This window comes from Hyaena hyaena, unplaced genomic scaffold, assembly GCF_003009895.1.
Source record: "Hyaena hyaena isolate Hyena2069 unplaced genomic scaffold, ASM300989v1 scaffold_647, whole genome shotgun sequence".
NCBI classification, from domain to species: domain Eukaryota; kingdom Metazoa; phylum Chordata; class Mammalia; order Carnivora; family Hyaenidae; genus Hyaena; species Hyaena hyaena.
The window spans coordinates 812,217-827,828 of NW_024081281.1; the positions used below are offsets into that span (position 1 = coordinate 812,217).

At 56.3% G+C, this 15,612-nt stretch overlaps 1 protein-coding gene across 1 annotated transcript in view; it reads right to left on the minus strand.

Moving 5' to 3' along the window:
* Positions 1-15,612, minus strand: part of ITIH5 (inter-alpha-trypsin inhibitor heavy chain 5) — a 79,977-nt gene that overhangs the window by 4,669 nt on the left and 59,696 nt on the right. The window contains exons 8-12 of the mRNA XM_039216651.1: positions 10,449-10,617; positions 6,891-7,200; positions 4,958-5,439; positions 2,504-2,557; positions 661-777 (exon numbers count right to left, since the gene is read on the minus strand). Coding sequence (XP_039072582.1) covers positions 661-777; positions 2,504-2,557; positions 4,958-5,439; positions 6,891-7,200; positions 10,449-10,617 — 1,132 coding nt within the window. The remainder of the gene's footprint in view (positions 1-660; positions 778-2,503; positions 2,558-4,957; positions 5,440-6,890; positions 7,201-10,448; positions 10,618-15,612) is intronic.

Consider the following 15,612-nt stretch of genomic DNA (forward strand, 5'->3'; position numbering starts at 1 on the left):
GGGGAGGGCACAGTCAGGGAGGAAGGGGGCACCGCGGGGAGGGCACAGGGAGGAAGGGGGGCACCTCCTAGGCCCCTGTCTCACTGCTGGGCAGGAGCAAGGACAAGCTGACATTTGGTCGAAGGCTAGGAAACGTGGCGAGAACACAGGGTGGGGAGGGAGCCCGGGATCGCACATGCGCACTGGCATCGTGCGGCCTGAGAGCCGCTCACACAGGGCCTCTCTCACCCGGCCCGTCCACGCGCTGACGGAGACCAGAGCCCTCTGAGCTCCGTGCTGGACGCTCACAGAGCTTAGCACGTGCGTCGTCGGGGACAGAGAGAGAGAGAGAGGACCGTAGGGCGCCAGCCTTCCCAGCTACGGCTCTCGAGTGGGGAGGCATGAACCTCACGGCAGCCGTTCACCTACAAAACCGCTTCACCTCCGTGGTCGACAGCAGCCTGGGGGGCTGCGAGGGGAAGTGCCGCCGTCCCCGCACTACGAGGGCCGCATGCGCCCAAGGCCACAAAAGGAGTCACTTGAGAGCAGGGCCTCCGACGCCTGTCTTCCTGACACCAAGCCCCACACAGTCCACTGCTGTCAACTCGGCGTCGCCGACCCTCAGGGTCCACGACGCGCCCCGTCACACGCTCGGACATCCGTGTGCAGGGCAGGACCTACCAGAATCCGCGTGGTCAGAGATGAGCCTGACGATGTCCCCCGGCCGCCCGTCGATGTTGAAGCAGACGGTGAGGTTGCGCAGGGGGAAGTCCACGACGAAATGGGGGTCTCCATCCACTGCCAGACCGGCGAGAAACAGGACAGGGAAAGACAGAAAGACATTGGCCGGGGGCCTTCCGTGAACGCAGCCCCCTCTCTTTTCTCACGCGTTAGGTAGTGAGCCTGCCCTGATCCGCAGTGTCCGGGGGGACAGGGAGCTGGGACACGCCAGCGCCACGCAGCGTGTGGGCTTTGTGACCCAGGTCCCCCACACCCCACACGAGGCGTTCGCCGCGCCGCCGTCCAACAAAACCATTTCCCTTCTCCCCGCACCACCCGCCACGGGAAGACATGGGGTGAGAGCCCTCCCACGCCCGTGAGCGGGGCGCCCTGGCCCTGGAGGCAGATGTGCACAATCCCCACAGGACAGCGGTGACGGCCGAGCCCAGCGCACGGTGGTGACCGGAAGGCTGCAGGGTCACTGGGGGGCGACAGCGGAAACCCCTCCATCCGGGGCTCGCCGACTCAAGTGCTCCCAAATTTTTGTCCACAGAGGAAACCACGGAGTGTGGCCGGTCCCTGCTCCGTGGCCGCTGCTCTCGTGTTCACCTCTGCTGAACGGGAAGGGCCGCGCCTCACACCGCACAGGCGAAACAGTGCCCAACGGCCTGCGCCCATTCTCGTCCCTCGTCAGACGGGAGAGGTAGCCTCTTCCTAACGTTTATGCCAAACACGTGTCTGCGAATTCCTCTCTGCTTCACATGCACGTACACGTGTGAGGCTGTGGTCAGTCTTCTTGAGGCGCAAGCGAATCCCTGTCGTTGGTGTAACTGCTAAAAAACCCTTTCTGTCCCCAGCGTGACCCAAAGGGGCCCATGGAAGAACTGATCTCACCGCGCAGTTCTGCAAGCATCCTATGAACATATAAACGAATACGAGAACGGGGGTGAACCCCAGACGCCCCTCGGAGGTGCCAGTCCTGTCCACGCTTGTGGCCCCCTTTAGGGATGAGCAGAACTACGTGAAGGTTCTTCGAGGCTTTCTTGTGCTCACGCCACATGGCTTCCACTCAGACCGCCCGAATCCTTCTACTGGGGAAGGAGAGATGTCTGAAAGTCATCGCTCCGCACAGCGGCCAAGAGGAGAGCCCCCTCACATCTGCAGAGCACGCGTGTGTTCGGAGGGGCGCGCTCGATCCGCCGCGGACGGCTCGCACCCCACCCGCACGGCTCATCTCTGGAACATTCCCGGCTCGCTGGGCTTGCCCGTCCAGCACCCCGGCGGCGAGGCGATGATGAAGGCTCACAAAGGGGGACGTGTACCTTTCAAGAACACAGCCCTGCCTTTGTGCATCTGGATTTTTACTGTAACCCCAGAGAGCCGGCCAAGGGCGCCTCGTGGTATTTTTGTTTGTCTCTCCCTTCTAAAGCCAAAGATTAAAATAATAATGAATAATAACAAACAAACCCTGTTCAGGACACAGGGAACCGGGGCCAGAAGACCTCAGCCGTCTGGAACGAGGACCTTTTAACTCAGTAATGACGAACGCGCCCCCGCTCTCCATCCCTCCAGCCGCCAGGGCCGCCGCGCTCCGCGGGCCGTGTTGGCCACCGTGTTTGTGTCACAGTTTAGGGGCCACCCCGTTCCTGCAGCGGCCTCACGCTGCCGCCTCCTGCTAAACGTCTGTGGGTCCCCAGGCCGTGCTCCAGGCGCCGGGACCGTAACTGGCTGCGGGAAATGCCCGGCGCCCTGCGGGGCACACGTCTCAGCCCTCCAGGGGCACACGACCACCTTGTTTTCTTACCTGAGGTTTTGGAGACTTTAATTCTTGGGTTGTATGGTTTCTTGAGAGCAGGTCCTAGAAAGCAGAAGAAAGAGAACCACAGTGTTATTAAGGAGGATGTGGATGAGGGGACACAGACGAGAGGTTTGGGGTGAGCGAAACACAGCTTTCAAAGGCGTTTGTGGTGATTTATTTATTTTTTCTTTAAATTTTTTAACGTTTATTCTCTCTTATTTTTTCTTTAATTTTTTTAAATGTTTATTCTTGAGAGAGAGAGAAAGAGAGAGCATGATGAGGGGAGGGTCAGAGAGAGGGGGAGACACAGAATCAGAAGCAGGCTCTAGGCTCAGGCTGTCAGCACAGAGCCTGACATGGGGCTCGAACTCGTGGACTCTGAGATCATGACCTAAGCAGAAGTTGGACGCTTAACCGACTGAGCCACCCAGGCGTCCCTAGGCTTAATTATTCTTTTGTAAATAAATAATATTCTATTTAATTCTACTAAACAGACAATATTGTATTAAATTATACCTAATTCTACTATTAGATATTCTTCCTAAGCCTTCTACCTATGTCATAGGGGAAAACACTCTATCGCATGTAAGGTATAGTTACAGGGTGGGGGGAGGGGAGTAGAGTTATCTAACCGTACAGAGTTTCAGATCGGCAAGATGGAAAAACGTTCTGGAGCTACATGAATCTACCTAACGTGACTGAACTGTATGCATAAAAATGGTTAAGATGGTAAATTTCATGTTATTTTTTACCACAATTTTAAAGTTTATAATAAAAAATGTAAAAAAAAGACATTTATAATCCATATATAATGATAATCCGAACTTTCCAACAAATTTCCAGGTCTACAGCCCTCACAGCAGATGGCGTCTAATGTTTGTAGAACACTTATTCTGTGCTGAACACTTATATGTCTTTCCTTGACTGCCCTGCAGAGGAATCATTCAAGTCTAGGTTTTACAGGCCAGGGAACAGAAGCCCAGAGAGGGTCAGAAACCTGCCCCGAGCCACACGGCCGGTTAGGAGGGTCGGTGAGCTGATCCTGCCCCCTACTCGCTCTCTCCGGGTCCAGGTGCTTCTCATAGCGTAGAGCGTGAGGGACGGATAAGAAGCATCTGCCGGCCCTGGGTTCGTGTCGGCTCCCTCTCGCGCGTGAAAACCGTGCTGCTTGGCACCAGGCCGTATCACTGAGGGTATTAACGTGCATTTGGGGAAAACGACTTCTCCTGTCCTGGTCTTGTGCGTCGCTGCGAATTTCCCCCAACAGGACGGCTTGAGACTGACAACCACAATTTTGTTTAGTCTGAGTGGTGAGCACGTGGAGGGGGAAGCGTCCGGAGAATCCACCACTTACTCCCTCACGTGTGCTCCCAGGACGACAGCAGTCACGCAGCTGAGAGGAAAGTTCTCTCACCTCCCACAAAGCAAGGGCGCATTCAAAGGAGTTAATGTCCCCCCTTGGGGACGGTGTGTTTCCTGTCCCCATGGCTAACCTCCAGATGCCTGTGGCTTTGTGAACCGGCACGTCCAGCACGTAAAACAGCACAACCCCAAATACTTCAAAATGTAGCAGGGCAGGGGCGCCTGGGTCGGTTGAGTGACCGAGCTCAGCTCATGATCCCCGGTCAGGGGATCGAGTCCCACGTCAGGCTCTGCGCTGAGCATGGAGCCTGCTTAAGATTCGCTCTCTTTCCTCTCTCTGCAACAGGCCCCTCTCACTCTGTCTCTAAAAATGAATTTTTAAAAAGTGTACAAGGGGACTTGGACCCAGTGCTGCGTAAGTTCATCCGTGGGCTCACTGTGTGCCCCGACACCACCTCACTGGTGGCAGGCACCCGATGGGTGAGTCACCAACAGACTGACCGCACCTGGCAGCATTTCTGGACAAATGCCACCTCTTCTCTGCAGGGACGCACACTTCGCAATGATACAAACACGAGTCTACCACTTGCTGTCAGACTGGCAGGCAGGTGTCTGGTTTATACAGAGTGTGACTGGGGAAGGTGGAGGGGACGACCCAGGTGTGCACAGTGTGACCCAGGAGGGGTGGGGACGGCCCAGGTGTGCGCAGTGTGACCCGGGAGGAGGAGGGGCCTGCCCAGGTGTGCGCAGTGTGACCCGGGAGGGGAAGGGGCCGGCCCAGGTGTGCACAGTGTGACCCAGGAGAGGGAGGGGACGGTTCAGGTGTGCGCAGTGTGACCCGGGAGGGGGAGGGGACGGCCCAGGTGTGTGCAGTGTGACCCGGGAGGGGGAGGGGACGGCCCAGGTGTGCGCAGTGTGACCCGGGAGGGGGAGGGGCGGCCCAGGTGTGTGCAGTGTGACCCGGGAGGGGGAGGGGCCGGCCCAGGTGTGCCCAGACTGTGACCCGGGAAACCGAGGCCGACGGCCCGGCTGACACGACCGGCGGAGGGCTGGTCGCGCACGTGGGCTCCCCTCGGCCTCCGCCTCCGGGCAGGTTACCTGGCTGCGGGCCGGCGCCTCGGAGACTCTGCATCACGGGCTCGGGGCCCGCGCGCGGCGCCGGCGTCCTCAGGCGCATGGCGGTGAGCGGCGTGAGGAAGCGCGCGGCCACGGCCAGGGCCTGCGCGCGCCTTCCCAGCTGCTCGCGCTCGCGCTCGTCGCGGCTGCGCCGCCAGGCGCCCAGCAGCTGCCGGGTGCTCAGGTAGCTCCAGAGCCGCTGCACGGGGTTGGGGGCGCCGCCCGCGCCCGCGCCCGGGGCCCGCAGCCGCACGTCCGCCCGCAGCACGACGGGCTCCGCGCCGTTGCTGGCCGTCACCTCCACGCGCAGCCGCTCCGCGCGCCGCGCCAGCTGCCCCGCGACGACGATCTCCGAGCCGTTGAAGTAGTTGGGGAACAGCGTCCCGGTGACGCGCTCCACGGCGGCGGGGGGGTAGTCGACGCGGATGTCGGACAGCAGAGGGGTCCGGATCTCGTCGTAGAACCTGCGGAAGGCCGGGGTCAGGGCCGCCGGGGCTGCGACCGGGCCGGGGGTGGGGGTGGGGGCGGGGGGCACGGGGTCGGCTTCTCCCCGCCCTCGGCACAGCCCTCCCCACGGGCGCTTCCGGCAGGAGGAGGCTGCTTGAACCCCGCTGGTGACAGAGAACTCACTCTCAGTAGGCTTCCCACCTCTTGACGGCTCTGACAAGGTGAAGGAGCCCCGGGAGTGGATCTCGGCTTTCCTTCCAGAAGCTTCCACCCGTCCATGTCTATACCACCTTCCTTCCTGCCGCTTCCACCCGCCCGTGCCCGTACCACCTTCCTTCCAGAAGCTTACACCCGCCCGTGCCCGTACCACCTTCCTTCCTGCAGCTTCCACCTGCCCGTGCCCGTACCACTGCCGCAGCAGCACTGCACACATGATATACCTCGCCTTCCACACTCACATGCTTGAAAAACACGCCCCAAGTGTGTGACTGCCTTGTGATCCCGTCCCTGTGACCTCACCTGTGCCCTGGCTTCAGGACTGTCCTCGATAGGATCCGATCTCCAGAATCCCCAGAGGAGGGACCTCAGGGCACCCTCCCTCTTACACACCTGCGCTTCACAAAGGGTCCTTAAAACCTGTTCCGGAGAACCGAACACAGATTCTGGACGCACTGTAACCAGCCGCCCTCTCCAGGACAAATCTCACCTTGACGCTGGCACTAAGCTGGGGTGTAAGGGATGCCGCATTCGCTTGCCTTAGCTTTTCTCCTGGTTGTTACGCGGCTACATTTTGCTGAGTGAGGGGACAATCAACCCCCCTCTCAGCCGCTGCCCTGCTGTGTCCTGGGAGTGCGCCTTCCCCTCTCTGAACCTGAGCTTCTCCCTCTCCATGGCTGCAGTGTTGAAGCAACTGCTTTGGAAGACTAGCTGTCCCCTGCAGCCCATTCTCCCTTTCTCCCCAACTGAGTTCTAAGCTTCCAGCTGTGAACGACATCTCTCAGCCTCTCCTGTGGCCAAACACAGCCACGTCCTCACCAACAGAATAAGTAGCAGTGATAAGCACAGCCTCTGTGACGCCTGCTGGAAACAAGGCTTGCTCTGGCTTTCTTCCTTCCCCCTCTTTGGGGCTAGAACATGGAAGTGATAGCGACCTAGTTTGGGGCTTGCATTAAAGATGACACGCGACGGGGAGGGGGGGCACAGGAACCATAAGCCTGAGCACCCGACGCGCACTAGCGAGCGTGCAATACCCGGCACGGTCTTCTCATTCAGTCCTGTCCACCGGCCGTACCCCTCATCTCGCAGGCGAGGAAACGGGGCGCAGGCTGGCCGGATCTTGCCTGAAGTCACAAGCAGGGCCAGTCCGAACCCAGATCGACCTGGTTTAAAAGCCCCTTACGACGTCTCCCACCTTGAGTCCCGACCACACGGCCCCGCACCCCCTCCCGAGAGCCCGAGTCCCACGGACCCGATGAGCTGCGAGCCCGCGTCATCGTCTTCCAGCACGTGCCGCGTGAGGCCACAGTTCTCCAGCGACAGCTTCTCCAGCAGCCTGATGTCCACGTCGTTCCCGATGCCGATGGTGAAGATGCAGATGTGGCCCCGGGCGGCCTCCCTGGTGTTGTTGAGAATCTTGAGGGTGTGGGTCTCCCCGACGGTGGGTTTCCCATCAGTCAGGAAGATGATGAGGGACACGCTGCGATCTCCCACGTCGTTGCGGGCCACGTAGTCATTGAGCAGCCTGATGGCCCTCTGCAGCGCCCCGTTGATGTCCGTGCCTGGGGAGCAAGCAGACAGGCCGGCTCGAGCCCCCCAGTGCGGGCCTCCTTCACCTGCACGCACGGTCGGGGTGGGGTGTGTGTCCCCCCCCACGTTCAGGCGCTGGCAGGAGGACGTCCGTGGGGGAGGGGCCACCTGCACTGATGGGTGATGCCAGGGTGCCAGCCCATCTGGACACTCGGCAAGTGCTTGCTGGATGAAAGGAGACGGCACAGGGCTATCCACCGTATAGAACTTCTCCCGAACGCACACTGGAGAAGGGACCTTGGCTCGCACTCCTCAATACCTTAGCATCAATGACTCCCACTCCTTTTCTGGGAAAGCTCTGCAAAGGGCAGGAGGGGGTGGGTGGGTGCCGGAATGTGCAGGGAGGGCGAGTCCCAGAGGGAAAGAAAGGGCAGCGAGGGAAGGCCTCTGCTGCCTCTCCTCTCTCTGCTTCCTGCCCCTTCGGGGTACCTCTGCCCATCAGACCCCCACGAGGCAGAGGCTTTAAGGTTCACACGTCCGGGCCCCGCCTCTGCCCCGCCATTTTCCCTTCAGACGGCCAGTCACTCTGGCGAACGTGAGGGATGGTATCTGTGGCAGGTGCCGGAAAGATACGTGCTTGGTGGATGGAGAGACGGGTGGCTGGCCGGTGGAGGGGGACACGGCCGCAACATGAGCTTTTTGGATTAGCTGTGGATTTCATTCAGTGGCTACTATCTCCAACCACCCATTAAGACTGAGAGCCAACACCTATCTCTCTCACCTGACTCCAGTGGGTTTTTTTTTTCTTTTAAATGCTTATTTTTGTTGAGAGACAGAGAACACAAGGAGGGGAGGGGCAGAGAGAGAGGGAGACACAGAATCAGAAGCAGGCTCCAGGCTCTGAGCTGTCAGCACAGAGCCAGACGCAGGGCTGGAACTCACGAACCATGAGATCATGACCTGAGCTGATGTCAGATGCTTAACTGACTGAGCCGCCTGGGCGCCACCAGTAGGTTTGTTTTTTTCTTAATGACTTCATTGAGATGAAATTTACATACCAAAAGTGCTACCTGCTTTTGGTACACAATTATTTTTAGTAAATGTACAAAGCGGTGTACCATCCTCACCACATCAGTCACCCTGACCGGAGTGATTTTTATCTACCTGCAAAATGTACCATGTTTCAGTGAACCAGATAATTTTCCCCCATTGCATCACAGTCTCCAGAATTCTTGGCTAAAAAGAAAAAAATGCCTGTCCACGTCCATGTAAACACACTGATAATTCTAAGATGCATGCAGTCTGACGTAAGGGGAAGTGATGGCTGAAACATATTTACTATTTCATCTCACTCATTAACGTGCCTTTCCGGCTGCACAGCCTCGTTTCACCTCACCTCTGGATGCATTGGCCCGGACGAAAAGGCTAGTGTTTCGTTTCTCTTTAATCCAGAACCCGGCAATGGTGCCCAATCTTTTATTCCACCTTAAGGCCCAGGAGCCCAGGCAAAGGGATGCACTCGGGTTTCCCAATGCCAGCCCCCAGCACAGCAGGGCCTGAAGCAAACCTATGCTAAGATGGGGGGCACCTCCCCCACAGGTAAGAACAGGGAGGCTCCCTCCACCAGGCGACCCCCACAGAGCTGCCCCAGCCCTCCCCCTGAGGGCCCACCCAGGTCATCAGAGGACCCACATGCACCAGCAACAGGGGCTACGTGGGTGAAAACGGTCACATTTGATGCTGAAAGAGTCCCACGTGCCAGCCACTGTCCTCAGCACTTCAGATATTTTAACTGATTTCATCCTGATCACAACCTCGTTACCATCCCCGTTTCAGAGGAGGACACTCAGGTCCAGACACAGTAAATGGCTTGCACGTGGCAGGGCCGGCTTCAGAACCAATGTCCCCGACCCTGACATCCCCGCTTCCGTGAGAGGAACAGACTGCTTTTCTGTTCATCTCTAGAGGTTTGGGTGATGATACGCGGAGAAAAAATACAGGATGGCAATAAGGTTTCTAAGGTGCGAACTCCAGAAGGACCCAGTACACGTCGGCTGCTTCCTGACGCTCTGTCCCCACCCCCTCTGCCAACACACACCACACACACACACACACACACACACACACACACACACACACCGTTCTAATAGTGAGTAGCGCCCCTGAAATACATTTGATTGAACAAATAGTCCTTGAGCACGAGTGTAGGGCAGGGGCTGCACTGGGAGCCATAACAGCTGAAGGTGTCTTCCCTCGGGGGTGTGACTGGGGTTTCGTCAGCTCCCTGCCATATTATTGAATCTGGTCTTTTCCCTCTCCGCCAACCAGCCAAGCGGTCCCCACGCCCCCTGTTGCAGAGGCTGGTAACAAGTCAGCTCTATCCGAGTGAGATGAAGCCCTAACCAAAGTTTGTTTGGGAAGTCAGAGCTCGGTCTTGGGCGGAAATTAATACACATGCGAGAGGCGAAAGCTGTCAGAGGAAAACTGAACTTTGTTCCCCGATAACTAAAACAGAATTAACTGAGACAATCACCCCAGGAGAAGGTGTCTCCATAAAGGCCCTTTTCAGGAAGCGGGGAGGGAGTCGGGATGAGTTTTCCCAGGCTCCCCGACACTGGGCACCTGCCCTGTGCCCCCTGGGCTAGAGACACAGAGGCCAGCGGGAGGGAGTCCCAGGCCCCGAGTCCCAGGCACGGGCGCCTCGCACGGTTGGGTAGCGTCCTGTCCTGATTCTCTCTTCTCCTTCGGGTCCCGTATGACCATTTCCGCCCTCGCACTCTTGCCTGAGCGCCGTGCCCGAGCCAAGCGTGCAGAGCCTCAGAGCTCATCACGCCCTCCACGCACAGTGTGTCCCGGGCCGCCTCGGCTCCACGCGCTTCTCGTTGGCACAGACTGGCAACGGCGCAGTCCGTCTCCTTCTGCCTAAGGTGCTAACATTCAGGCACACGAAACACGGAAACATTTCTTTGCGTCTGATTCCCCCCCAAGAGCAATGTACAAAAACAGCTTCATTGTTTGGATCCATGAGATAAACCAGGAGAGGCTCCAAAACCTATCAAGTATTTCCCCTGCTAGCCTACCTGACCATCTACTCCGGGCCTGGAAGACGAGAATTTACAGAGTTAGTGTTCAGAGAAACTTAAGCTTCTGGGAAAGCTCTTGCCTTTATCTCCTTTCCTGTGATCGGCTTCGCCTTTCAAATCCTCATGTCTTGGCAGCAGACTAGCTACTCACTCATTATCACGTTGAAGCCAGTGGGAAAACAAGGACTTGCATTTACCTCCGCTGGGCGACATGTGGTGGATATAGACTTTGCCGTCTCTGACGTTGTCGGGAGTAACTGACACCAGATGGTCCTGCCACACTTTGATGCGGTTGGAAAAGCCGATGATGTTGAAGTGATCCTGGGGCCGGAGGTCGTGGAGAATCGTGAACAGGGCATCCTTGGTCTGAACAAACACAGAAGCGAAACCAGTCACACATCTGACTGCCTAGTCCTTGCGTCTCCTGGCTTGGAAACTGCACACCAGGGAGAATCCCGGGGTTGAAAAAGTGTCTAAGATGTAGAGGAACTTGGATGGATGCCAAGGAGCTTGGTCTCCTAACTGGGAAAAACTGGCTCCAACGTGTCACCATGTTATACAAGGCACGGATGCGTGTTTAATACGAGAAATGTCACACGGTGCTGTGTTATCAGGCCTGCGTATCGTCACAGCAGCCATTCTCTTGACCTGGAAGGTTCTTTTCCTCTGCCTGATGCCCATTTGTCACCTGACGGGCTCCTAGCCATTCTTCAAAACCCAGCTAATATGCTATATCCTCCATCTGAAACATTTCCTGATTCTTCCAAAGAGAAATGACCCTCTCTCTCCTAGGCTAGCGCTGCACTCAAAATACTCATAAGGTGTGTAGTTACCCAGTTGTGATCATTTGCTTCATATCTGTGTCCCTTACTGTGTTGTAAGCTCTTGGTAGGTGGGTCCCACTCATCTCCCTACTGCTCCCTGGGCAGGAGAGTTCCCGACAAGTCGGCGGGGGGGGGGGGGGGGGGGGGGGGGGGGGGGGGAGGGGGGCATAGACGGACATGCAGCGAATGAATGCACACGTAAACATTTTACGAATTGTAAGACTAAAGGTATAAATGATAAATACCTTAAGAATTTAAAAGAGAATGGGAACATGAGGCTGCAGCGATGTGAGGGGCCTTCACAGAGAGGGGGCAAAATGAGAGCAAAGGAATGGGGGCAAGGCTGAAAGACCAGGAAGGGCTTTCTGGAAAGCACTGAAGACAAGGGAGCGGAATGAGTAAATGAGAAAGGGGGGCGGAGGTGTGGAAATCACAATACCGTGCAAGTACAAAGCAAGCCAGAGAGACAGCCCCCACCCTTGGGCCCCTCAGAAAGGGAACGCTGAGAAGGATGGTGTGTAGGACACACGGAGCCCACGGGTAAAAATAAAAATAAAAATCACTGTTACGAGAGAGTGTTCCTTCCACACAGAGCCGACGCCACCTCCCGCGTGAGCATCAGGCAGGCGGACAGTCTAGACCTCGAGACGCCCGGCGCCCCCAGCTCTGCGGTGACGGGACAGCGGGCACTGCTGTTCCTGAGACAGCCCCGCCGGCTGCCCCCTCCAGGCACCTGGACAAACTCCTGCACTCTGAGAGCTCGGGGCCGGCCGGGCACCTCGGGGCGCGGGGCGCAGGTGTGGATGGTGGGAGCTCCTGGGAGCACAACGGCTTGTTCCGCTGCCGGCCCCCCCTAACTAGCGTGGGGGAGGCGTGGACAGGGGCCCTCCTGGCCCCTCCACGACGTGCTCCTCCTGGGTGACGGATACCCTGCTCTCCGCAAGCTTGTGCCGGCCTCTCCACCCTCCTCCGCTAAGTCGGCAGCTCCAGGCTCTGACCTTGTAAGGCCACAGCTGCAGCTCGCTTATCCTCACAGCACCCGGCGGTGGAGGTGGGGGGGCTCACGAGGCTCCTTTTCCAGTTGCACTGGGGCCTTTTGGACGGCGGCCCGGCCCTCGTCCCCAGGGGCCCGGGTGGAAGCTGCCACTGTGCCCGCGGCCAGCACCTTCCGCTAACTCCCTGCAGCCCCTCCTCTCACCCTGCGCCGGGAGCCTGCATTCCTGGAGGGCTTTTAAGGCAGGCGGAGGTGAGAGTCCTGAAGGAAGAGTAAACGCGAGCGGGCTTGGGCTGACGCTGCTGCACGCTCTGTTTACGTGCTCAACATGATCACAGAGCTCGTGAGACCTTCCAAGAGCACAATCCAGAGGACAGGGTAAGCACATTCCAGAATGATCAGAGGAAGCCCAGAAAGGCAGAGAATGTACAGTCCAAGCTTGTTCGAAGGCCTGAGCTCCCCTGAAGGCAAAGAAGTGATCACGTGAGGGGCTGGTCTAAAACTCTTCAGGGACCGGGGGATGACAAGTAAGAAGGCCAGTAGAACCTTCCAGGGCAGGCGGACAGGCTGGGACGGTTCCCACGGGCGCCCCGGGCCCTCGCCTAAGGTCACTGACGTGACCTAAGGGAAAGACACTGGGTATCCCAGCTTGCCGTGCACCTCGGCCTTCTTCCCTGTCCCCACAGCTCCACTTAGTGCCCTTGCGCCCTAGAGAGAAGCCTGCCTGCTTGAGTCCAGTAACTCCAAACACGGTGCTGGGAGTGAGGATGCCCTCACCCAATAGGTGACCACGGGGGACCGTGCAAATGTCTTCCTTAGAGACCTTGAAAATAAGCGTATACAACATATGACTGCATAGATTGCGTAGAGTTTCTGTGGAGGTTAATGCAATCGGTGGTTGGGTCTGATTAGCAAGGAAGGCTAACTGTCTGACATCGTCAAGGAACATTCTCCCTTGGGGGCCATCAGAATCCTTCCCGCAAGTCACCGTCGTCCACGTCTATTTTCTGGGACAAGGACAGGGCTTATCTGGGAACAGGAGGAATCAGGAAGTCCTGGGGAGACGGGGTGGGCGGGAAGAGGCAGGAAAACCATGGCCTGTGCAGATGGAAACAACAATGAGGAGGGGGGGGATCTGGCTGCGGAAGAAAGTAGGGTTCTTAAAGAGATTGATTCTTAAAGACAGCCAGCACCTGCACAGTCCCGGCAGCCACCGCTCTGTGAACGTCACCAGAACATTCCAGAAGGCGTTCGGACTGAAGAGAGATGAAAGGCACACAGATACAACTAATAAAATAAAAGGATGTATCTCTTCCTGTCCAGGCAGTGGGAGGTCATGAAAGATGGCTGTGTATAACTCGAGCTATCTAGAACCGTGATGGAGCGGGACTGCTCTCCACCTGAGGCCGTGTTATGGGGATGAAGTCCTCTTCTACACGGACTTTCCTCAGTTAAAAGAAGGAAGACGTATTTCCCTTGAAAACAATGCCTTAGAAGTCAATTCCAGCCCTGCCTTAGGATTACTATTAAGTCTTTTAATCTCTGTCCTTAAAGTTAAGCACCTTCGGGAACAAGGTGGATATAAATAACTACAAATAAACACTCTGCTTCAGGTCCTCCGTTCATTCAGCGTGGTTGGCTCCCATCCCTCTGCTCTAGTGGATCTTCAGGAGAGAAAGGTACACGGCAGCCTCTGACGGTGTCTGTCGAACAGGCAGAGCTGGGTCCCTGGGATTAGCACACGCCGTCCCTCAGCAGCGCCACGACCAGGGAGGGCAGTGCCCAGGGGGTAGCTCTGTCCTGTGCACTCCGGGCCCCTGCGTTAAACCAGGGCAAGGGTTGGGAATGTCCCCTCCCTGTTCCCTACAAAACGGAACCCTAGAAGCTGCAGGCGCTTGGCAGAGCCCTCAAGGGGGTGAGCGTCCGCTGCGCTGCGCTGCACTAACTACTGTGTCGTGAATGACCGCTCGGCATTTCACGAGCAGGAAAGCCTCATATAATGAGAGCCTCAGAGTGAAATGTCAGAAAGGCCCAGGACAAACCCAGCTGCCTGCCCCCTCCTGGCTGCCACTGCCATCAGGGCTCCGGAATAGGCAGCTCTTCTCAAACGCTTCTGTGTCTGCGTCAAACCACACTCAACAGGAAGTAGGGGACACAAAAGGCTTTTGTACCACAGAGTCCGGGTTGTTGGGCGTGATACAAGGGGAGCCATGATGTCGTACACGAAATCCAAGTTCAGGGGTGTTAGGTATCAGCCATTCGATGTTGCCCGCAGAATGGTCATGCTGTTGTCCTAAGTAGTGCTCTCCCTCCCCTCGTACTAAGATGTTTACCAAGACATTGACGTTCTCTCTATTTTTCCACGTGGTCCTTTTCAGTGAACCCGAGAGAAAAATCGCCTATGATGAACAGCTTAAAATAATCCCACAAAGAAACTTAAGCCCTTCTCACATCTGAGTTGGGCCACAAAGGATTGAGATCGATGGAAACACACCAGGAAAACAGCCCTAAGTTTCTGAAAGAGAGTGCCCGGAAATGGACTATGTCCACTACGAACTCTGGCCACACGTCAGCCTTCTCCCTTCCCTGGGCGGGGGAGGGGGGGCGTCAGGTAACGGGAGAAGGGGGAAGCCCATGTGTACTGTGCTCCTGTTAGCCTGCAGTACTTCTTGGAGCCAGCAGTGGGGACGCCCTCACTGCCCATGGTCAAGCTACCCGTTTTACACAAAAACTCTGACTCCAGCAAAGTCTGCAACACCAGATCCTCAATGCAGCTTTAAAGTGAGAGTCTAAGCCTGAAACAGGATAATGGATATGCCCGCCACCCGGGAATCTCTGCGCATGATACGGGCTTCCATGAAAGACGCTGTCCCAGTCACCCTGGAGTCACGGTCATGGTTCAAGACCACAGCAGCCACGATGTGCCAGCAGATGCTGTCATCCATGCGTATCAGGTATGCTTCGGTGGGACTGTTTCAAGACCATGGTGTTTCAAGATGATGAAAAATCCGTAAGAGGTAACAGAATCTTGTATTTTTAGACACTGCAAGTCTTCCAATAATTCAAAGGAAAGTTTTGAAATCTTATTGTGACTTGACCCACCAATGATCAGATGTCTTTAAATCCCAACTTCAAGAGCAAGGCAATAAACTGGGTGAGACTGACTGTTTCTCCATAACATAATTCGTGTTTATATCATAGTTACACTAAAAACAAACAAACAAACAAACAAAAAACCTAGCCACACACACTTGCTTCAAAGAAGAAACCATGTTATTCCACAGACTACAGTTAAGGTGCCTCAAGAGGTTCTGTAAACTCGCAAAGGATATCCGTGATAATACCTCTTGCCGCCTCTCTGCCACAAATATTTCCTAAAACAAATCTCATTATGTAATTTACACGTTGAAATTATAAACTGTAATACAAGAACCAAAGGATGAAAAAAAGCATCTCTGTCAGGTTTGAGGAATCTTGTTGAAAGAAACTAAAACTATTTTTCTTTTTTTTAATTTTTAATGTTTTTATTTATTTCTGAAAGAG